The sequence below is a fragment of the Salvelinus fontinalis genome, chromosome 9, assembly GCF_029448725.1.
Source record: "Salvelinus fontinalis isolate EN_2023a chromosome 9, ASM2944872v1, whole genome shotgun sequence".
Taxonomy (NCBI): Eukaryota; Metazoa; Chordata; class Actinopteri; order Salmoniformes; family Salmonidae; genus Salvelinus; species Salvelinus fontinalis.
Window position 1 is genome coordinate 20109362 of NC_074673.1, and position 25809 is coordinate 20135170.

The window sequence follows — 25809 nt, forward strand, 5'->3', positions numbered from 1 at the left end:
TGACTGCCTCGCCTGGTTCACCAACTACATCTCAGACAGAGTTCAGTGTGTCAAATCGGAGGGCCTGTTGTCTGGACATCTGGCAGTCTCCGTGGGGGTGCCACAGGGTTCAATTCTCAGGTCGACTCTCTTCTCTGTATACATCAATGTTGTCGCTCTTGCTGCTGGTGATTCTCTGATCCACCTCTACTCAGACGACACCATTCTGTATACTTCTGGCCCTTCTTTGGACACTGTGTTAACTAACCTCAAGACGAGCTTCAATGCCATTCAACTCCCCTTCCGTGGCCTCCAACTACTCTTAAATGCAAATAAAACTAAATGCATGCTCTTCAACCGATCGCTACCCACACCTGCCCGCCTGTCCAGCATCACTACCCTGGACGGATCTGACTTAGAATATGTGGACAACTACAAATACCTAGGTGTCTGGTTAGACTATAAACTCTCCTTCTAGACTTACATTAAGCATCTCCAATCCAAAAATAAACCTAGAATCGGCTTCCAATTTCGCAACAAAGCATCCTTCACTCGTAAAACTGACTATCCTACCGATCCTTGACTTTGGCAATGTAATTTACAAAATAGCCTCCAACACTCTACTCAGCAAATTGGATGCAGTCTATCACAGTGCCATCCGTTCTGTCACCAAAGCCTCATATACTACCCACCACTGCGACCAGTATGCTCTCGTTGGCTGGCCTTCGCTTCATATACGTCGCCAAACCCACTGGCTCCAGGTAATCTATAAGTCTTTGCTAGGTAAAGCCCCGCCTTATCTCAGCTCACTGGTCACCATAGCAGCACCCACCCGTAGCACGCGCTCCAGCAGGTATATGTCACTGTTCACCCCCAAAGCCAATTCCTTTTCGGCCGCTTCTCCTTCCAGTTATCTGCTGCCTATGACTGGAACGAACTTCAAAAATCACTGAAGCTGGAGACTCATATCTCCCTCACTAGCTTTAAGCACCAGCTGTCAGAGCAGCTCACAGATCACTGCACCTGTACATAGTCCATCTGTAAATAGCCCATCCAACTACCTCATCCCCATACTGTTATTTTTATTTTTATTTTGCTCCTTTGCACCCCAGTATCTCTACTTGCACACTCATCTTCTGCACATCTATCCCTCCAGTGTTTAATTGCTATATTGTAATTATTTCGCCACTATGGCCTATTTATTGCCTTACCTCCCTTATCCTGCCTCAATTGCACACACTGTATATAGACTTTTTCTATTGTATTATTGACTGTATGTTTGTTGATTCCATGTGTAACTCTGTGTTGTTGAATGTGTCACACTGCTTTGCTTTATCTTGGCCAGGTCGCAGTTGTAAATGAGAACTTGTTCTCAACTAGCCTACCTGGTTAAATAAAGGTGAAATAAAAAATAAATAAAACTGCAATTGGTTTTTACCACACTGCTCGATGCAGCTTACCTCCGTATCATCCACAAAACAAAAACAATAACAAAGCTTCTGTTTACCCGAATGCGGATTCCATCTCTAATTTGCAATTTTTCAATTATTCTTTTGGATACAGATTTCAAAAGTGATGCATAAATTCTTCCCCCAAAAGACCCTCATTTTAGGAAGATCCAAAACATCATATATATCTTTGGGCCATCCTGGCATGGAATTGCCCTTTACACAACAAGTCCAAATCTAGAAATATAGAGAAACCTGGAAAGGTTATGGAAAGAAAAACCTTTGGTGGATGATCGTACATTAGAACAGGTAAAGGGATAAAGATAAGGAGAGGAAGCAACCTTGGACTATTGAAATACATGATTGATGATTCAAAATAAGTTAATACCTCAGAGGAGGAGGGAGGAGATGAGGTCACACATCAGTTCCTCCACCTTCCTTCCTTCGCCCTCTCCCCACTTTCCTCCTCCTCTACCCTCCTCCCCTACTCCCCCCTCTTCTCTCTCCTTCTTCTCCTCCTCCTCCAATGAATCTCCAGGAGATCTGTTTTTCTCCAACAGAGCAATACCAATTATACCAGATCAACAGAAGCAGGATGTGCGTGTGTGTGCATCTTTGTGTCTGTGTCTGAGCGTCATGATGGAAAAGCACTACAGCTGGATCTCCATATGTGTCGCCATGGCAGCTGTCAACACACCAGGGGGAATGAAGACACATGATTGGCTGATTGGAAATGGAGAAAGGGAGGGTAAGAGAGATGAGTAAGGAGGGAGAGCCAGATGGGAAAAGGAAGATGAGGCTAAACGAATGTTTCAGGTTTCTGGGGGGGATGAGACCCATCATCAGCTGTGGTATGAGAGAGGGGCAGATGGGGAAGTGTGTGTGTGTGTGTGTGTGTGTGTGTGTGTGTGTGTGTGTGTGTGTGTGTGTGTGTGTGTGTGTGTGTGTGTGTGTGTGTGTGTGTGTGTGTGTGTGTGTGTGTGTGTGTGTTGTGCGCGTGTGGGTGTGGGGGAGTGACTCACATACAGGTTAAATGGGGTGATGTCACCTCCAGCTGCAGTAACTCCAGGGAGTGGCTCTGACTACGGTGGGCTCGTCCAGTGGTGCACAGAACTGAGTCAATCACAGCACGGTAAAGAGAAGAATGTGAATGAATGAATTTAATATTACAGAATAGAAATAGGGATTCACCTCAGCTCTATACATTACATTTCTATCTGCAACGTTCGGAACGTTTCACCCAAAAGAATACACCCATGTCCTTGAGGGCTCCGTTTCTCCACTTGATCAGTTAATCAATGAATGCTATTACACATGTGACTGCCCGACGCATCACATCCAGACAGAAAACTGAGGAAGAGAACCATACAATAATCATCAGTAGAATTAGCTCAAATAGCAGCAATGTTTACACATAGCTCACAACCCCTACGCTAATATCAGTGGCAATTTTAGCATGTAAATCTTGGTGGGGCAAACCCCCAAAAATGTTAGATGCATGCCAGCAAAGCCACTACACAACACAACACTAAACAAAACAGGAATTTTACTATAACGGTGACAAACGGTGCCCACAAACTGTTAGGGCCTACATAAAGAAGTCCCAACACCTTACCACTGCTACAGCTGGCTATCAGCGGAGCCTTGCCTGGCAGCGAAACAGTTCATTCAGCCGCATTTACTGCATTTAAAAAAACATAGCTGATATGGCTGACTTGCTTAAACAAATGTTGTTTCTATTGACAATTTAGATGTACAAACTATGGCATAAGGGGACGACAAGCAATAAGAGGCAATCCGTAATTTCGATTAAGACATTAATGAGCGAGCTAGAACGGATGTAGTCAATATAACTATTTTGTTCAGCACTTTTGAAATGTACAGCGACAGAATTCAGAACATGTGCCGTTCTTACAGTGCGCTCCCTGTACAACAAGTCAGAACCGTAAATTAAATAAAGGGGGCATATAAACAGACAATGAAAGTTCTTACAATATTCGATGATGACATTTCTCTAAAACAGGTTATAGGCTACATGTGCACCACCAAGGTAGAACAGTAAGCGAAATTAAGAGGTGAAAATAGACCAAATTATTAGGGTGAGGCCCATTGAATGCCGTTTGGGTCTTTGCGTGTCAAGAAAGATACACGTCATATAACACTATTTGACGTGTTAAATAAGCATTTAATTTGACACGTCAAATATCAAAATTCTATTATAGAATGTTGTGTGTGCTGAATTTTCACGTGCAAACCAAGCACCACCACTACTATCAGTAGCACTGTGAAAGCTGTACAAAAAAAGTTAGCAAACAAGCACACACTGGCCACGAACGATGTGTTTACATTACAGCGTTGGTGAAAATAGACCAAATTATTAGGGTGAGGCACATGGGCTACTAACAGCTTATTACATAACATACACTTAGTATTACTTTCTTAGCTACAGTATACATATCTCCCTTGCATATTACATAATTTATGCAGCAGCATACAAGACATTTTTGGACTCACCTTGTGAAGGTGGCAAGGGGATCCTTTGTGGGCAAATTTTGTCATCAACCTTTGTCATCAAGGTCTGGCATTCACACAGCCACTCCATTGAATAGCAGGCTAGCGTTAGTGATTGCTTTGCAATGCTTGCAGTTAGCCACTGATTCCTTCCAAACGACTCATTGTTGAATTTGCGATTTCCAACTTTTTATAACTTTATTATTGTGTAATCTTTATATATCCAATGGCTGAAGAGCACCGAAACGTTTTATCAAAAATTTATATTCATTATTTCTCTTCATATGACAAGGATTAAAAAGGATTTGCCAGTAGATTGTCGAATTGATTCATGATGATGACACCTATGTAAGACTTTTTTATTTACCTTTATTTATACAGGTTTCTCTCATTGAGATAACATCTCTTTTCCAAGAGAGACCTGGTCCAATAGCAGCAGGGGGAACAACGTTTCAGACAAAACAACTTACATACACTAACACAACATTAAACAAAACTATAAACACACATACAGTACAACAAAAACATTTTACGTTACAAAAACAAAATTCTTGACTAAAAACAGTTGTCCTAAAGACAATTACAATCTTCTATGATATATGCATCGATCAAGTGTTTAAACTCCATCAAAAAAACTTGATCATCAAATGTTAAAATGTTCAGGAGAGAATTCCAAGACGACGGAGCTAAGTAACTAAAACTATTTCTCCCATGACCTGTTCTAAATGTTGGTACTGTTAGAAGCAAATGAAAATGGGACCGTCATTTATATTTATTTACCGACCTGACTAAAAAAGAACAGAGATAAAATAGCATTTTACCCAATATGGCCTTATAAATCAGTGTATATCAGTGTTTAAGCCTACGCAAGGTCAATGACGACCAGCCAACAGCGCTGTAGAGATCACAATGATGTGTTAGACGTTTCTGATTTGTAATGAACCTGAGGGCTGCATGATACACTGAATCAAGTGCTCTCAGGGTAGTGGTTAAGGCCTGCATATATATAAATTTGAAAGTTAGATACTGACATGATCAGTCCAATCAAAGCTACTGTACATATAACGTAATTTGATGTCATTTTATCTGTGGCCAATGACCTTGAGATTTCTTGGAAGGGCACTTGTAATATAACTCTATGGCAGGACCCAAAGGGCTGAAATTTTGGATGTCTACCCGTACTAAGAACTTAAACTTGGCGATGATGTACTGTCCCCATGAGTGACAGAACACAGAGCCAATCACGGCGCAATGCTCCTATTTTCTGCTGGCTCGCCCCACAACCACAGAACGCACTGAGCTAGGCCGAAACACCTGTATTTTGGAGCTGCCTTACTCAAGTAAACAAACAAGAGATCATGTGTGTATGCAGCTTTATTAACTGAATTATATGTTTATTCCTTTTTTACATTGTTTGTAAACTGATATGTGACACGTATTAATGCTAAAATAACATGCAAAACAGGCAAGCCCCCCCTCAAAAAATGATATATACAGTATACTCTATATATCATTTATTTTTACTTATTTTTTTGCTTAAAATGTGTGGCTCAAAACAGGTGGGGCAGAGCCTGAATGACGGGTCGCCACTGGCTAATATCCATATTTAAACCAGCCATTTTGACTGCCTCACTATATGATTATTTTGGTATTATGCTTTGTCAGGTTCAGGAGTTTAGTGTACTGCTGTGTCTGTCTGTCTGTCTGTCCGTCTGTCTGTCTGTCTGTCTTTCCGTCCGTCCGTCCGATCTGCTGTGCAATGTGTGTCACAGTTAAATGTGTCTCCATTTCCCGCCACCTGCAAGCACTGAAGAATGTGTGTCACACCAAAAGCTGCATACTCACTGGGGGTAATATGCAAGCACAAGACCAATAGCCTTCTCTCGCTCAATTGCTTTTACCCCTGTCTTTCTCGTTCACTTTCTAGTTCTCTCCCTCAACCTCAAACTCACCCTGACCCTGTCACAAAGAAATGAGGGGAGGAAGTCTGTTTAGAATATTGAGAAGAGCCCCGTGGCATTGACTGGACAAAGTGTATCACTACATAATACAGCATGCCCCCTCGCTGCTTAAGCAGTGTTGAAATGTGTATGACGCCATAATGTGTCCCCCTCCTCTCCTTAGCCAGTGTAGCAATGACTGGTCTCTTCCTCTGCACGTGATCCTGCATAAATCATGAGGTTAGAGAGAAAGCGGTGGCCTTATTAGGGCATGGAGACAAGAGACCAAAACCATGTCACAACCCAGTCTTTTACAACCTAGATATGACACTGAGGAGGAAGGGGGATCCATGAATATGTGTCTTCCATTGTAAACCACACTGCCATTCTATCCTACATCTCTTCTGTTGTGTCTGTGTATTGTATCAGATGTGATTTGACTTGTAGTGTAGTTCAAGTAGACAGGTCTCTGTCTCTGTCTCTGCCCTGTTGCTGGTCTATAGCCAGTGCTGTACTATGATATCAGTATCGATACTCTCCTTCTCTCCCTCCCTCTCACTCTCTCTTCCTCCCTCTCACTTTCTCTCTGTCCCTCTCTCAGACTGATGACCAGTCCTTGAACCACAGACTTGTTATTCCATTCTCCTTCTGTCATTTGTGATCATATCAGAGCAGAGCAAAGCAGACCAGGGCCCGGTTTCCCGAAAGCGATGGAACTTAGGCTTAAAAGTGTTTTAACAATGCATCTTTTCTACAACGGCTGAAGATGTAACCTGCGTTTCCCAAAACACCACTTAGGGAGAACAGTTGCTAAGTGCGTTGTTGTGGCATAGTGTCAATACTGAAAGAAAGGGAGTGCTGCTCTCGGATCAGCTTTCTCCATTCAAACTGGCCTTAATATTATAATTATTTCTCAATACTGACGACGGATCAGATCCTTGAGAGATATTACTACCTACGGCCGAAAATATTGAGGCAGCTTATTATAATGCTTACCTAAAAAAAATGCACTAAATCACCAATTTGGAACATCATCGCATACATGTTAGGCTACACATCATGAAATATGTTGAGACAAATTACAGACAGTAGCCTACAAATAGCAAAATAGAACTCAATTGATTGAACATGAAATGTACTTCATATTTTAATGCAATACTATTCATATTTTAATGCAATCATCTCGGTTTGTATTTGAAGCATATTTTTATACATCACTTGTTTGTATCAATTGCAAAGACATTGGCAGTATTTGTAGTCAACTTTGTTCTGAAGTTATCGGCTGTCACATAGAGACAGATAAACCATGTGATTCTATGTTTCAAGTGCAACGTTAATAACGATGGTTTTGGGAAACAGCTCTGAGATTTAACAATGCTCCTACGAAGGTTCTAATTATTAACTTAGCCTTAAGATGCTTTTGGGAAACCAGGCCCAGAGCAGTTCCTTCGCCTCCGTGTTCTCATCTGTGGCTGTCTCCACTCTGTGTTCACTGTTCAACTCAATGCCAATGTTCAACTGTCAGGGTTGCTGTCTGGTGGAATCTAAAGAGTATGTTTTGGTCTTTTGAAAAAAGAGAAGGGGTATGTGACTGAGGTACCAAGCAATCTACCCATGTGTGCTTTATCTCCGTCTCACTCAATCAGGCACACAGAGAGACATGTGCATGCCCCCGCACAAACACAGTTTCTGGTCTGGAGGACATCTATTACCTCAGGAAACATAGCGAAATGAAAACACATGGTTTTATTAATGTGAGTGGGGACCATCTTTGTGCTTATGGCATGTCGATATCCATGGCCGAGTCTGATAATAACATTGGACTTCATATTAAAATGAATTCATTTGTAGGAGGACTGTTCAATAAGAAACCATTCTGATATAATTCCGAGGCTTGCACAAAAGCGAAGTGAAATAAACCATTAAAAAAAAAGGGATTACTATCTTACTGATGGAACCGAATCCTGAAGGATTACGCAAAAATGACCCATTTGGAAATGGGAAAGTAAAAAAAAAAAGAACACAAAAAACCCCATGTTATTTCAGTTACCATCATTGATATAGTCATTCTTTAATGCAATATGGGTGAGAATGAGAGAGAAAGAAAGAAAAAAATTAAGAGATAGGGAGGGGGCAGAGAAAGAGACAACTCTTAGTCTAAAATGTGTGTTTTTATTTAAGCCTCTTATACTCTGTGGCAGTATCCTGCTCTGGTAAATGCCTCCCCACCTACCCTCCCTCTGCTCCACTCTTCCCCCATCCCAGTATCCTGCTCTGGTGAATGCCTCCCCACCTACCCTCCCTCTGCTCCACTCTTCCCCCATCCCAGTATCCTGCTCTGGTAAATGCCTCCCCACCTACCCTCACTCTGCTCCACTCTTCCCCCATCCCAGTATCCTGCTCTGGTGAATGCCTCCCCACCTACCCTCCCTCTGCTCCACTCTTCCCCCATCCCCAGTATCCAGCTGGCTTCAAAGGGGCAGAATGTAAAAAAGAGATCATATTGAAATAGCCCACCCAAAGAGGCAAGGGGTTAGCAATCCTCAATCACATTCCAATCATAGAGAGTAGAAACCACAAAAGGAGAGAACCAGAGTCTCGGCATATAAAGATCATACTGTACACACATCCAAACAGAGAGATACAAATTAGATAGATAGAGAGAGAGGGAGAGAGAGACTGCAACATTTGAAGGTGTTCATATGTATTTAGGTACACTATTCTGTACTCACATTTGTGGAAACATTTCCTCAAGTGGTTGATGGTGGTTTATATCCCAGGGTCAGTGCTTAATTTGAGCCGGATCCTGTCGGAACAGGATACGGCACCTCTCAGATTTGACTTTGTTTGTTCCGGCACCTATTGGCCCCGATCCAGTACCTCTCGCGGCATGATTTATTCATTATTTCACTGTTCGCACTGTAGACATTCCAATAAAAGCGATCAGCATTCAATCAATTTGCCTCCTTGTTATTTCTCCCGCTCCCCAGAAAGACCATCATGTAAAAGCGCGGTGATCCTTCTCTGATTCCAGAACAGCTCTCTTATTTGTACATAAAGATTATGGGAGGGCCGGTGGGGTAAGTAACTGATCTTGACATAGGTCTTGGTAGTGGTGGTCAGCTGGTGAAGAGGTCCCTACGTAATCACGTCACGTAGCCTAGTCACACACCCTACTGAATTTGAATCGTGGAAAAGCCAAATAAAAAAATTGATGCGAAAAGGCAATCGAGCTTGACTCCAAAAATCCAGAGAAAGATGGTGAATCTAACCCAGAACGAGTCAGAGAACTTTGCCGGAGGAGAGGAGTGAGGGGCAAACTGTTCCTGATGGCGATGCTAATCCCACCAGTTCAGCATCACCACGAGCTCCCGAGTAGCGCAGCGGTCTAAGGCACTGCATCTCAGTGCTAGAGGTGTCACTACAGACCCTGGTTTGATCTTGGTTCTGTATCACAACCGGACATGACCGGGAGTCCCATAGGGCGGCGCACAATTGGCCAAGCGTCGTCCGGGTTAGGGGAGGGTTTGGCCGGTGTAGGCCGTAATTGTAAAATAAGAATTTGTTCTTAACTGACTTGCCTAGTTAAATAAAGGTTAAATAAAAGGTATAAAAATATTAAATGGCACCTCCACTAGCTAGTAGTCCTACTAGCGAGTCAGACTCAGTGGCAGAGGGAGACGGTGAGCTGGGGGGGAGGAGGGCAGTGCATCCACTGACGAAGTGCTCGGAGCAGGTGCAATTTGCAGTTCAAGAACAAGCAAATGTATAACCCCTGGCTTGTAATGCAGAATTCAAAGTTGGGTTGCACAACATGCAAAAAGGTAGGGAGCTGTGGTCTAGAAACGACTGGAGGGATTAAACTAGCAAAAGAGTAGGTGGAATGTACAGTAAATCAACATCCTATGCATCAGATGGAAAACAACAACAACAAAGAGCCCTCAGAAAAAAGGTTTTGAACATGCCTGAACCAAGGAGCATCTCGTGGCAGCAAGCATTGCAGACATGGCTATAGAGGACACCCAGGTTAACAGGCAAAATGAAAAAATAAATTGACACTACAGCCAGAGTCTTCAGAACAGCCTTAGGAGGCATCACAGCCACATGCTCACTCATGGCTTTGAGCAAGAAGTTGATTCTCAGGAGTTAAATGGACTTGACATGGGGAGAGTCATTGTGGGTGGTTTTGAAAACTAAGGTAGGATTTCTTTTCCTTTACCTTCACGTCAGAGAACAAGTTTGTAATCTGAATATGTGCTTCATATTATCACATATGCAGGAGGCCTGTATATTCTCATATTTGCTTGTTCTGCTGTAACCTAAATATATATATTTTATATTTATATTTGAAGTTATATTCCGATATTGTGATATTTATTCAACTGCTTCATTGATGTCATGAAAATTATATGAAATTCGGGTCTTGTAGCCCCACAGCTGAGTATGTGTGGATATGGTGGGTGTTCTGCAGTGTCATCTAAACATGTTGTTGTACCTTGATTAGGCTATAAGAAATTCGGACTTGTATAAGCCCTGCAGCTATACTCAAGTATGTGCATACGTCTAAAATACTTTGAATGAATCAGCACCTTGGAGAGTTTCACCACCATAGATAGTAGGCTACTTGGCTGCTACGTTTTTGACACAATTTTTCTCAATGTGTCCCGGTACCTAAGAGCCGCCCCGGATAAACCCCCCCCCCCCCCCCCCCCTCGCACTCACCATGTGTTCCGGGACCTCCAGATTTACAAATTAAGCACTACCTAGGGTATTTAGTCCCATGTTCTCTCTACACAAAATCAGGCTAAAAGCAGCCTGTCATTGGCGTATATTCCATATGGAAATGAAAATGTCAGTAAATCAAGTTAACTCCACGCACGCTGTGCTGTCACTATTTTGATGGATCATCAGTCTATGAAGGGAAAAATAGACAAGATATAATGGGATATATTTCTCACATGTATGTGTGAAGTAGAGCTCCCACAAAGCTTATGGTGCCCATGGAAAACAATTTTGAGGTTATGTAAGATAAATGACTGACTGTAGGCTACTACACAAATACACCACTGGCTAGGGTTGCAAAATTCCCCGGGTTTCCAGAAATCCTGGTGGGAGGATTCCCAAATATCCTGCTTATTCCCTCCTGATTCCAGGACCTTCCAATCAGGATTACTGGAAAACCAGATTGCTCATACACACACATGCAATACACTTACACAAACACAAACATGTGCACATCAGATCTAAAGTATATGGCATATACTCACAGCAAAAACACTAGCACACACATACACTCTCTCTCTCTCTCTCTCACATACATTCACGTAAACACGCATGAACACACACACAAACACACACTCAAGACTGCTGTCTCATAAGATCCCTCAATGTATCATAGTGATTTAGTTAGCACATTGTGTGTGCTTAACCATATCCTCATATATTGGACAGGCCTCTCCTGTAGTATACTAATCAACAGTACTCAGTCAGGGCTCATAAACACACACACACACACACACACACACACACACACACACACACACACACACACACACACACACACACACACACACACACACACACACACACACACACACACACACACACACACACACACACGCACACACACACACACACACACACACAAACAGCCTCTTCTGAAGTATGGAAATCCACAAATCCACAATAGTCAGGTTATGTGGAATAGCAGTCAATAACACTGTTTGTATCTGATTTTGGTTCAGATCAAACAGTTCTTATTGGTTAGCACTACAGTGCTGTTATTGACCAGTGGATGAACTGCAACACTAAAATTGTATTTTAACCATGCAAAGAAAGAAAAGGAAAGAAGAGAAACACTAAATGACCTCACCGAGCAGTAATAGCAAAATAATTGCAACCAAGCTGCCACCATCTGGAGTGAAAGTATTATTTCCTGTTTTGAAAGGAACAAGGGAGAGAGAATCCTGTGGCCACCATTTAGTCCCGAAACAGCACTGCCATCTCTCTCTCTTTCTCTCTGTCACTCTCTCTTTGCAGCTCATTCTTTCATACACACACCTGACACATCCTATTTACTGAGGCCTCTACTGTTTCCCGTTCCCCTTTCTCAGTCAGTTGTGGTTGTCATTTGTGCTTATGGTGTTGATATTTTTATTTTCACCCTCCTCTCATGACATGGGACCCTGTCCGGTATCTCTGATTGGTCTGTATCTTCTTGTCTGGACCTCAAGGTCGTTCCCAATGTTATTTACATAAGCCAATGGTTGGTTAGCATTAGTCCCAATGAGCAGTAGAGCCTGGGAGGGTAAGGAAGGAAGGGCTAGGAGCTAGGATCAATCTCTCTGGTAATGGGATTGAATTCTAGCTACAGTAGCTCGCACATCTGAGAGGGGATTCTTAAACTATCAATTCTCTGAGAGGAGCGCAACTCCACTCAGGATTCCAGAACTCCATTCAGGAGGAGCTGCCATAGAATGAAGCATAGAATAGTCCTGTGTATGCCTCTAAATTCTAATCATCATTGAATGCACACCTTTCAAAGGGGGACCATGTCTATTTTCCAAGGCCTTATGTCCCCTCAAACTATGTTTCCTCAATTCTATGTTTCCTCAGCCCTTTAATTATTTATTTAATTTCACTTTATTTAACTAGGTAGGCCAGTTGAGATTAAGTTCTCATTTACAACTGCGACCTGGCCAAGATAAAGCAAGCAGTGAGACAAAAACAACAACACGGAGTTACGCATAAACAAACGTACAGTCAATAACACAATAGAAAAATCTATGTACAGTGTGTGTAAATGTAGAAGATTAGGGAGGTAAGGCAATAAATAGGCCATAGAGGCGAAATAATTACAATTTAGCATTAACACTGGAGTGATAGATGTGCAGATTATGATGTGCAAGTAGAGATACTGGGGTGCAATAGAGCAAAAAGATAAATAACAATATGGGGATGAGGTAGTTGGGTGTGCTATTTACAGATTGGCTGTGTACAGGTACAGTGATCGGTAAACTGCTATGACAGCTGATGCTTAAAGCCCTATGTTTCACCCGGTTCTATCTTCTAAACCAGGGGTCGAGGGGGCGGAGGGTGGGTAATGAAATGCACACGTTGTACAAATGTTGATTGGTGAGTTGATCCACTGCATGATGTAACAGAGATGGGCAGTATTTCAGTTACATGTTTTTGAAATAAGCATTTCAATTACTTTTAAGTATATTATAATTTGTATTTCACTGGCCTGAACTACAATGTAATGTATTTTGTAATAAGTTACACTATTTCAAAATACAAAATACCTTTCTATACTATTTTTATAGCAGCTCACAATTTCATGGCCCCTATCACTCCAACTATACTGCATTGGTGTCCGAAGTGTGATGGCATTATGGTGTGATAAACGTGTCTGCTAAATGACCAAAATGTTATGCGAAAATGAACACTTGCAAAGCACACTAGGTATTAGTCTAATTATCTCCGTCCCCAAACAAGGCAAAATTTGATTACAATACAAATTATTTGGCCAGTTTTTATTGAAATTGGTTCAGTGGGTACTGAGGGAACATAGGGCTGAGGGGAACATAAGGATGAGGGAATAAAGGTTGAGGGAACATAGGGCTGAGCGAAAATAGGGCTGAGGGAACATAGGGCTGAGGGAACATAGTACCTCTCCCTCTCACCCCACTCTCACTCTCACTCATTTCTTATTTAAGAATGAAAAATCCCAGTTCAGTTCAGGTTGGAACACATGATCTACAATAATACATGTGCTACAGTATGGCTTTCTGGATGTTATAGAGCAGTGGTTCCCAAACTGTTTATAGTCCCTTCAAACATTCAACCTCGAGCTGCGTACCCCCTCTAGCACCAGGGTCAGCTCACTCTCAAATGTTGTTTTTTGCCATCATTGTAAGCCTGCCACACACACACACTATACGATACATTTATTAAACATACGAATGAGTGTGAATTTTTGTCACAACCCGGCTCGTGGGAAGTGTATCGTATAGTGTGTGTGTGGCATGCTTACAATGGTGGCAAAAAAACAACATGATCGATTTATTATTATAGGACCAGGGCACAAATAATAATATATTAATAAATCGATAATTTTGCTCTTTACTTAGCCATCTTACAAGATGGGTTCTGAGATTATGAAATATACGTATTCATGTCACTGAGAGAGAGAGGGTAATGTATAACGTTTACATTATGTCAGGATATGTTATTGTTAGCCATCAGGGATCCTATGGGAGGGATCCTCTGGGAGGAGAAGAGACACAGTCTGGTACCAGGCACCATGACAGCCGTGTGTTGAGTGCAGGGAAGCGATCACATATGGCAGGCATCGATAAGGGGAGAGAGCCATGGATTAGTGATGGAGGAGAGTCGAGATCGGGGGTCGAGATCAGGTCAGGTCACGTTAAGGGAGGAATAAAAGTTTATGGCCTGTATTACTAAGTGTCCTGCCTAGAAGTAAAGAACGATGTTTGTACAGATGTGTAGGAGGAGACTCGGCTAATGAGGAATGGTTAAATATCAGCGCTTGTGTGAAAATGTCTTGGTCTGATGCAGCTGTATTGATCCTCTGGGAAGAATTAAACTTGATTTAGATTTCATAGTGTCCGTAGAGTTTTTTACTCTGAGAATTAGAACCTAACAGTATAAAACCTTATTTGATCATCAAAAATTGTGAATAACTCACCTCAGGTTAATGAGAATGGTGTGCTTGAAAGGATGCACATAACTCTGCAATGTTGGGTTGTATTGGAGAGAGTCTTAAATCATTTTCCACACAGAGTCTGTGCCTGTATTTAGTTTTCATGCTAGTGAGGGCCAAGAATTCACTCTCACATAGGTACGTGGTTGCAAAGGGCATCAGTGTCTTAACAGCATGATTTGCTAGGGCAGGATACTCTGAGCGCAGCCCTATTCAGAAATCTGGCAGTGGCTTCTGATTAAATTACATTTTCAAACAACTGCTTGTTGCAATTTCGATGAGGCTCTCTTGTTCAGATATCGGTAAGTGGACTGGAGGCAGGGCATGAAAGGGATAACGAATCCAGTTGTTTGTGTCATCCACTTCGGGAAAGTACCTGCGTAATTGCGCACCCAGCTCACTCAGGTGCTTCGTTATATCGCATTTGACATTGTCTGTAGGCTTGAGTTCATTTGCACACAAAAAATCATACAATGATGGAAAGACCTGTGTTGTCCTTGTTAATGCAGATAGAGAAGAGCTCCAACTTCTTTATCATAGCCTCAATTTTGCCCGGCACATTGAATATAGTTGCGGAGAGTCCCTGTAATCCTAGATTGAGATCATTCAGGCGAGCAAAAACAACGTGAGAAACTCATCATCATGCAAGTGGTCAGACAAGTGAAAACGATTGTCAGTAAAGAAAACTTTTATCTCGTCTCTCAATTTAAAAAAAACATGTCAATACTTTGCCCCTTGATCACCAGTGCACTTCTGTATGTTGTAAAAGCGTTACATGGTCGCTGCCCATATCATTGCATAATGCAGAAAATATACAAGAGTTCAGGGGCCTTGCTTTAACAAAGTTAACCATTTTCACTATAGTGTCCAAAACGTCTTTCAAGCTGTAAGGCATTTTCTTGGCAGCAAGAGCCTCTTGGTGGACGCTGCAGTGTACCCAAGTGGCGTCGGGAACAACTACTTGCACGCACGTTACCACTCCACTGTGTCTCCCTGTCATGGCTTTTGCGCCATCAGTACAGATACCAACACATCTTGACCACCAAAGACCATTTGATGTCACAAAGCTGTCCAGTACTTTAAAAAGATCCTCTCCGGTTGTCCTGGTTTCCAGTGGTTTGCAGAAGAGGATGTCTTCTTTAATTGACCCCCCATAAACGTAACGGACATATACCAGGAGCTGTGCCAGGCCCGCCACGTCTGTTGACTCATCGAGCTGTAACGTATAGAATTCACTGGCTTGTATGCGAAGCAGTAATTGTTTCAAAACATCTCCTGCCATGTCACTGATGCTTCGTGAAACAGTGTTGTTTGATGAAGGCATTGTCTGTATAGTTTTTTGGGCCTTTTCCCCCAGCATTGTCCCAGCCATATCCTAGGCAGGAGGAAGAATTAAGTTCTCCACAAAAGTATGGGGCTTGCCTGTCCTAGCCACTCGGTAGCTCACCATATAAGACTCTTCTATCCCTTCTTATTAATGGTATCTGTTGCTTTTATACATGTCTTACTACTCGAAAGTCGTCTTAATTCTCGCTTAAAACACTCCTGTGGCTTATTTTTCAAATTGGCATGTTTTGTTTCTAAATGTCTGCGCAAGAGTGAAGGTTTCATCGAGATGTGAGATAGTACTTTTGCACATATAACACACTCTGGCTGAGGAAAGGCACTACTCCCAATATAAGTGAACCCCAAATCAATGTAGTTCTCATCATTTGTGCCTCTTCGATGGTCCAACGTCCCTGTCTGTTGTTCGGTGCTTTCCCAGGTAAGGGGCAGTAGCTCTTCGGCTGCATCAGATTCACAACTGTCAATGTCCATGCTAGCTGAGCTAACAGCAAATGTAGAATTACTGATGCTAGCATTGGATGTGCTTGTGGAAGCAGAACAACTTGTGTCATCGACAGGTGCAGGTGCAGTACTACCAGTAGAGCTGGTGTGTGTCTCTATGGATGCAAACTTTTTTTAACCATTTATCCATTTTCAAGCAAACGGAATGAGCAACAGCTACGTTTGGCTATATACGAACCGTTAGTGGATTTCCCGCGAGAGAGTAACGGTTAATGTGATTGGATATTAATTATTTGACTAGGCTACCTGTATTTGACATCGTGTTGTTATTTCGCTGAACACTAGATGGTTTAATTTTATTTTTGGCAGTGAAACGAGGCTACTTAGGCGAGAAAGAATCCTTACCCAAATGTATAACCCCGTTGGAAAATATAAATGGACTATTTGAAAATGTGAAGATTATTATTTCTTTTTTTTTATGTGAATCCCATTTTTATTTGGTGTACCCCCCACAGCATTGCGCATACCACTGGGGGCATGCGTACTCCAGTTTGGGAATAGAGTGCCTGTTATAGAGGAACCATATGATTCTGCAAATTTAATCCATTTGTCACGTTCCTGACCGGTTTTCCATTGTTTTTGTATGTGTTTAGTTGGTCAGGGCGTGAGTTGGGGTGGGCATTCTATGTGTTGTGTTTCTATGTTGGGTTTAATGTGTTGCCTGATATGGTTCTCAATTAGAGGCAGGTGTTTGACGTTTCCTCTGATTGAGAACCATATTAAGGTAGGCTGTTCTCACTGTTTGTTTGTGGGTGATTGTCTTCCGTGTCTGTGTATGTCGCACCACACGTGACTGTTTCGTTTTCGTTTGTGTATGTAGTCTGTTCCTGTTCGTGCGTTCTTCGTGTTTATATAAGTTCACATGTTCAGGTCTGTCTACGTCGTTTTGTTGTTTTGAGTTTATTCAAGTGTTCATCGTGTTTCGTCTTGTTATAATAAATCATTATGGATTCAACCTACGCTGCATTTTGGTCCGACCCTTACTCCTCCTCCTCGTCCGAGGGGGAGGCATTAGACGAGCGTTACACCATTAAAATAATATCTAATATTAGAGTCATATCCATAACTAAATCTGATCATACAAAGACAAGGAATATTATAATAATCTGTAACATTTATCTTCCCATTATATTATCGTCCACAGCCATTATTGTATTTTGTTATATTATGTTCAATTAGAGAGAATTTATTTATTTATTTGATCAATAAGCTGTTTTTTAATTTATGGCATTGGCAACACCCTAGCAGTTTCAAAGTTTCAAGTTGTATTATCACATGCACAGGATACAGCAGGTCATGATAGTGGTGACGGCTGCTGCCTCCAGCTATCATCTCTAAGAATGAGTCAAATCTAGCGATGCCTGACAGCCAGACAATCCACATAGTGTACTACACACAGTTAAGCTTATATTGACACCAAACCATGAGCACAGACATGAAGTGTCAACCTACCCAATACAATTAACAATAGGGGGATATGCATTTTGTGGCTACTGATATTAAACAAAACATGTCAGCAACAGCTCAGCATCCATTTCGAGCTATGCTTGTCTCAACAGGGCGTGGGCCTCACTCCCTCTACCTCTGAGGTAATTGAATCAGAGAGAGAGAATGCGGCCTGCCAGCAAGGCAAATGACGTGACAGCCACAAATCAATGGCCTTTGTGACCATTCCTCCTCTCTCTCCTTTGCTCTGAAACGCAGATATGTGTTGTGTGTAGCTGATGGGTATTTTTAATACGAACTCACACCATGCGAGAGACAAAGACAAAGCCGAAACCAACACAGCATCAGCTATACGCACTGCGCGCAGTCCTAGACCTATATAGACGTAGAGCAGCATCATCAGCTTCCGATACTCATACTTTCCGTTTCTGGGTGATAACACAATGCAGTAATATCAACAGAACTGATAACTGTTACACATACTGTAGCGACCCTGTGTTTATAAGTGTGAATATCGACTCTGTCACTTGAACATGCTTTTGTGGCACAATCGATGGCACGCAGGGCTATGGGCCAGAAGGTTGAAGGTTCCAGTCGCACTCCCTTAATGTTTCATTACAATACTAACGTTCTACCACCATCCGCTCACGTCCACCTGTATTCCCCTCTCCGCCCTCCATCGCTCAGCGATGGAGAAGATACCCGCTCTGCATGGTCGCCCTTCATTGCTCCGTCGGCGGGTTTGTTGTCTTACCTGCAGCCTGGAGGAGTGAGGGAGTGGAAGGTGGAGAGGGAAAACATCTCAGCCCTGTCCGCCATCTTCCTCCAAAAACGGCTCAAAGTGACTGCAGAGAATCACAGAAGGAGCACAGTCCATTAACAACCACGGAGCGCGCGACAGACGGACACAGTCACGGTCAGCCCAGTTTCTTTCGCTCTCCCTCCCTCTATCCTACCGCCACCCTGTTACAGATCCCCCTGGCCTCGATCTAGTCAAATCAGATACGCGTACTCAGCATCACCATCACATTTGCCTTGAGCTGCTATCCACTCTACAGCCCGGAAATGGCAGAGAAAAAGAACAGCACTGCGTAATCACACAAAAAAGCCCTATCTTTTCCCGATGCAGCCAGATCAGCCACACACCCGCAATCCACTGCCTGCCTTGCCAAATGTCTGCCGCTGTGAGGATGCCTGTGACACGAAGCGGAGGTGGGCCAGCGGTGCAGAGAGGGAGGGGCAGGCAGGGGGGTGGGGTGTTGGTACAGACAGCAGAAAACATGCTTTTAAATTCAAGGTCAAACACAGATTATAGCAACAAAACATATTACATCGTTCTGTCAGGTGATTGGAGGTATCTTTCATTCTCGACTGGAGAGGGTGGGTGGTAGCCTATGCATGTGATAAGATATTTAACCTCCTGCTAAGGGTTCCATAGAGCACCATGACTCCATTACATAAAAGGACAGGCAGGATCGCTATTTAATAACACTAAAATGTGGATTGTCTTAATTGCCATACAATACTTGTTTGTGAATGCTTTGCCATGAATTGTTGCTGAAAACTATAGTTTGGCAAAGCTGTGATTGCAGGGAATAGACCTAAATGTTAGCTCAATAATACCGCCTCTGACAATGGGGATTGGGTTGTTTGTCTCATGGACACTATAAATGCCATGAGGAGCTGTTCAGTTGGTTGGGTGCTGAAATACAATTATAGTATTCCGCCCCATGTGGTCTAACTAAGCATTTACCGATTAACTTCTTATGGCTGCAGGGGCAGTATTGAGTAGCTTGGATGAAAGGTGCACAGAGGTGTCCAGAGTAAACGGCCTGCTCCTCAGTCATAATTGCTAATATATGCATATTATTAGTAGTATTGGATAGAAAACACTCTGAAGTTTCTGAAACTGTTGGAATTATGTCTGTGAGTATAACATAACTCATATGGCAGGAAAAAACCTGAGAAGTTCCACTTCCTGTTTGGATTTTTTTTGAGGTTGGTAGATTTTCAACCAAGCTCCCATTGAAATTACAGCGAGATGTAACCACTAGATGTCAACAGTCAATAGAACTTTGTCTGATGACTCTGCTGTGAAGGGGGGCTGAAGGAGACAGGAATGAGTAACCACTGCCATGAGGTGACCATGCTTTGACCACGCGCATTCATGTGGGAGGCAGCTCCGTTCCATCACTCAACTGAAGTCAATGTAATTCTCCGGTTGGAACATTATTCAAGATGTATGTTAACAACATTCTAAAGATTGATTCAATACATCGTTTGACATGTTTCTACTGACTGTTACGGAACCTTTGGACATTTCGTCACGTTTTAGTGAACGTGCTTTGTGACTTTGGAATTGTTTACCAAACGCGCTAACCAAAGTAGCTAATTGGACATAAATAACGGACATTATCGAACAAATCAAGCATTTATTGTGGACCTGGGATTCCTGGGAGTGCATTCTGATGAAGATCATCAAAGGTAAGGGAATATTTATCATGTAATTTCTGGTTTCTGTTGACTCCAACATGGCGGCTAATTTGACTCTTGTTCTGAGCTCCGTCTCAGATTATTGCATGGTTTGCTTTTTCCGTAAAGTTAAAAAAAAATCTGAAACAGCGGTTGCATTAAGGAGAGGTATACCTATAATTCCATGTGTATAACTTGTATTATCATCTACATTTATGATGAGTATTTCTGTTGAAACGATGTGGCTATGCACTATCACTGGATGTTTTTGGAACTAGTGAATGTAACGCGCCAATGTAAACTCAGATTTTTTTATATAAATATGAACTTTATCAAACAAAACATGCATGTATTGTGTAACATGAAGTCCTATGAGTGTCATCTGATGAAGATCATCAAAGGTTAGTGATTCATTTTAGCTATATTTCTGCTTTTTGTGACTGCTATCTTTCGCTGGAAAAATGGCTGTTCTTATTGTGGTTTGGTGTGACCTAACATAATCGTTTGTAGTGCTTTCGCTGAAAAGCATATTTGAAATCGGACACTTTGGTGCGATTAACAACAAGATTACCTTTAAAATGGTGTAAGAAACATGTATTTCAGAGGAATTTTAATTATGAGATTTCTGTTGTTTTGAATTTGGCGCCCTGCACTTTCACTGGCTGTTGTCCGGTTGGAACTTGCAGACGTGTTGCTGTGCGTTTTGTTACCAACCTTACTTTGCTAGCTGACAACTTTACGGTTTTTACTTTTTAATTACCGTTTATATTTTTAGTTTTTCCCTCACAACTTTTTTCCCTCATTCAACTTTTTCACTCCGGACGCTTTATCTGGACATGGTTCGTCAGCACTTTCAACAGCCGAAGCTAAGTAGTAACATTAACATGATACCTTCTAATTGCAGTCGCTGTACTTATAATATACAGGAGAACGATCGCCTTACGGTGAGGATAGCTGTGCTGCAAGCCCAGCTTCAGACACAATCATTAGGCAAGGGTAATTTCAGTGTAGGAAAGGATGAAACAGCGTCTGTGGCACCAGTAAGTACAGATAGTAGTATAAATCCCCCCGCACAGTCCCCGCAGCCGGACAACTTTCTCATGGCTTCTGGAGGGAAATGCTCTAGGAATGCTCAACTGGTGTCGCTCATTCAGCCGACAGAAATGTTCAACCAGTTTTCCCCATTAAGTAGCGAGTCAGAGTCTGAGGCCAAGTCTTCTCTTGTCTCTACTCCTCCCGTTACGGGGTCTGAGACGCCGAAGCTTCCCACCATTAGCTCTGACAAATTGAAAACCCTAGTCATTGGCAACTCCATTACCCGCAGTATTAGACTTAAAACGAATCACCCAGCGATCATACACTGTTTACCAGGGGGCAGGGCTACCGGCGTTAAGGCTAATCTGAAGATGGTGCTGGCTAAAGCTAAAACTGGCGAGTGTAGAGAGTATAGAGATATTGTTATCCATGTCGGCACCAACGATGTTAGGATGAAACAGTCAGAGGTCACCAAGCGCAACATAGCTTCAGCGTGTAAATCAGCTAGAAAGATGTCGGCATCGAGTAATTGTCTCTGGCCCCCTCCCAGTTAGGGGGAGTGATGAGCTCTTCAGCAGAGTCTCACAACTCAATCGCTGGTTGAAAACTGTTTTCTGCCCCTCCCAAAAGAAATAATTTGTAGATAAGTGGCCCTCTTTCTGGGACTCACCCACAAACAGGACCAAGCCTGGCCTGCTGAGGAGTGACGGACTCCATCCTAGCTGGAGGGGTGCTCTCATCTTATCTACCAACATAGACAGGGCTCTAACTCATCTAGCTCCACAATGAAACAGGGTGCAGGCCAGGCAGCAGGCTGTTAGCCAACCTGCCAGCTTAGTGGAGTCTGCCACTAGCATAGTCAGTGTAGTCAGCTCAGCTATCCCCATTGAGACTGTGTCTGTGCCTCGACCTAGGTTGGGCAAAACTAAACATGGCGGTGTTCGCCTTAGCAATCTCACTAGGATAAAGACCTCCTCCATTCCTGCCATTATTGAAAGAGATCGTGATACCTCACATCTCAAAATAGGGCTACTTAATGTTAGATCCCTCACTTCAAAGGCAGTTATAGTCAATGAACTAATCACGGATCATAATCTTGATGTGATTGGCCTGACTGAAACATGGCTTAAGCCTGATGAATTTACTGTGTTAAATGAGGCCTCACCTCCTGGTTACACTAGTGACCATATCCCCCGTGCATCCCGCAAAGGCGGAGGTGTTGCTAACATTTACGATAGCAAATTTCAATTTACAAAAAAAAAAAATCAGTTTTCGTCTTTTGAGCTTCTAGTCATGAAATCTATGCAGCCTACTCAATCACTTTTTATAGCTACTGTTTACAGGCCTCCTGGGCCATATACAGCGTTCCTCACTGAGTTCCCTGAATTCCTATTGGACCTTGTAGTCATTGCAGATAATATTCTAATTTTTGGTGATTTTAATATTCATATGGAAAAGTCCACAGACCCACTCCAAAAGGCTTTTGGAGCCATCATCGACTCAGTGGGTTTTGTCCAACATGTCTCTGGACCTACTCACTGCCACAGTCATACTCTGAACCTAGTTTTGTCCCATGGAATAAATGTTGTGGATCTTAATGTTTTTCCTCATAATCCTGGACTATTGGACCACCATTTTATTACGTTTGTAATCGCAACAAATAATCTGCTCAGACCCCAACCAAGGAGCATCAAAAGTCGTGCTATAAATTCTCAGACAACACAAAGATTTCTTGATGCCCTTCCAGACTCCTTCTGCCTACCCAAGGACGTCAGAGGACAAAAATCAGTTAACCACCTAACTGAGGAACTCAATTTAACCTTGCGCAATACCCTAGATGCAGTTGCACCCCTAAAAACTAAAAACATTTGTCATAAGAAACTAGCTCCCTGGTATACAGAAAATACCTGAGCTCTGAAGCAAGCTTCCAGAAAATTGGAACGGAAATGGTGCCACACCAAACTGGAAGTCTTCCGACTAGCTTGGAAAGACAGTACCGTGCAGTATCGAAGAGCCCTCACTGCTGCTCGATCATCCTACTTTTCCAACTTAATTGAGGAAAATAAGAACAATCCAAAATGTATTTTTGATACTGTTGCAAAGCTAACTAAAAAGCAGCATTCCCCAAGTGAGGATGGCTTTCACTTCAGCAGTAATAAATTCATGAACTTCTTTGAGGAAAAGATCATGATCATTAGAAAGCAAATTACGGACTCCTCTTAAATCTGCGTATTCCTCCAAAGCTTAGCTGTCCTGAGTCTGCACAACTCTGCTAGGACCTAGGATCAAGAGAGACACTTAAGTGTTTTAGTACTATATTGCTTGACACAATGATGAAAAAATCATGGCCTCTAAAACTTCAAGCTGCATACTGGATCCTATCCCAACTAAACTACTGAAAGAGCTGCTTCATGTGCTTGGCCCTCCTATGTTGAACATAATAAATGTCTCTCTATCCACCGTATGTGTACCAAACTCACTAAAAGTGGCAGTAATAAAGCCTCTCTTGAAAAAGCAAAACCTTGACCCAGAAAATATAAGAAACTATCGGCCTATATCGAATCTTCCATTCCTCTCAAAAATTTTAGAAAAAGCTGTTGCGCAGCAACTCACTGCCTTCCTGAAGACAAACAATGTATACGAAATGCTTCAGTCTGGTTTTAGACCCCATCATAGCACTGAGACTGCACTTGTGAAGGTGGTAAATTACCTTTTAATGGCGTCAGACCGAGGCTCTGCATCTAGACCTTAGTGCTGCCTTTGATACCATCGATCACCACATTCTTTTGGAGAGACTGGAAACCCAAATTGGTCTACATGGACAAGTTCTGGCCTGGTTTAGATTTTATCTCTCGGAAAGATATCAGTTTGTCTCTGTGAATGGTTTGGCCTCTGACAAATCAACTGTACATTTCGGTGTTCCTCAAGGTTCCGTTTTAGGACCACTATTGTTTTCACTATATATTTTACCTCTTGGGGATGTCATTCGAAAACATAATGTTAACTTTCACTGCTATGCGGATGACACACAACTGTACATTTCAATGAAACATGGTGAAGCTCCAAAATTGCCCTCGCTAGAAGCCTGTGTTTCAGACATAAGGAAGTGGATGGCTGAAAACTTTCTACTTTTAAACTCGGACAAAACAGAGATGCTTGTTCTAGGTCCCAAGAAACAAAGAGATATTCTGTTAAATCTGACAATTAATTAATCTTGATGGTTGTAAAGTCGTCTCAAATAAAACTGTGAAGGACCTCGGCGTTACTCTGGACCCTGATCTCTCTTTTGACGAACATATCAAGACTGTTTCAAGGACAGCTTTTTTCCATCTACGTTACATTGCAAAAATCAGAAATTTTCTGTCCAAAAATGATGCAGAAAAATTAATCCATGCTTTTGTTACTTCTAGGTTAGACTACTGCAATGCTCTACTTTCCGGCTACCCGGATAAAGCACTAAATAAACTTCAGTTAGTGCTAAATACGGCTGCTAGAATCCTGACTAGAACCAAGAAATTTGATCATATTACTCCAGTGATAGCTTCCCTACACTGGCTTCCTGTTAAGGCAAGGGCTGATTTCAAAGTTTTACTGTTAACCTATAAAGCGATACATGGGCTTGCTCCTACCTATCATTCCGAGTTGGTCCTGTCGTACATACCTACACGTACGCTACGGTCACAAGACGCAGGCCTCCTAATTGGCAGGGCTTTCTCCTATAGATCTCCATTTTTATGGAATAGTCTGCCTACCCATGTGAGAGACGCAGACTCGGTCTCAACCTTTAAGTCTTTACTGAAGACTTATCTCTTCAGTAGGTCATATGATTGAGTGTAGTCTGGCCCAGGAGTGTGAAGGTGAACCGAAAGGCTCTGGAGCAACGAACTGCCCTTGCTGTCTCTGCCTGGCCGGTTCCCCTCTCTCCCCTGGGATTCTCTGCCTCTAACCCTATTACAGGGGCTGAGTCACTGGCTTACTGGTGCTCTTTCATGCCGTCCCTAGGAGGGGTGCGTCACTTGAGTGGGTTGAACTGACGTGATCTTCCTGTCTGGGTTGGCGCCCCCCCCTTGGTTTGTGCTGTGGTGGAGATCTTTGTGGGCTATACTCGGCCTTGTCTCAGGATGGTAAGTTGGTGGTTGAAGATATCCCTCTAGTGGTGTGGGGGCTGTGCTTTAGCAAAGTGGGTGGGGTTATATCCTTCCTGTTTGGCCCTGTCCGGGGGTATCATCAGATGGGGCCACGGTGTCTCCTGACCCCTCCTGTCTCAGCCTCCAGTATTTATGCTGCAGTAGTTTATGTGTCGGGGGGCTAGGGTCAGTTGGTTATATCTGGAGTACTTCTCCTGTCTTATCCGGTGTCCTGTGTGAATTTAAGTATGCTCTCGCTAATTCTCTCCTTCTCTCTT

The 25809-nt window shown here is 42.6% G+C and overlaps 1 protein-coding gene across 2 annotated transcripts in view; it reads right to left on the reverse strand.

Moving 5' to 3' along the window:
* The window catches only part of mapk8ip2 (mitogen-activated protein kinase 8 interacting protein 2), a 141705-nt gene extending 122573 nt beyond the window's left edge, over positions 1–19132 (reverse strand). For both annotated transcript variants that reach the window (XM_055933658.1, XM_055933657.1), the window contains exon 1: positions 18652–19132. In XM_055933658.1, coding sequence (XP_055789633.1) covers positions 18652–18716 — 65 coding nt within the window. In that variant the 5' untranslated portion in view covers positions 18717–19132. The remainder of the gene's footprint in view (positions 1–18651) is intronic.
* Positions 19133–25809: the final 6677 nt, after the last annotated feature.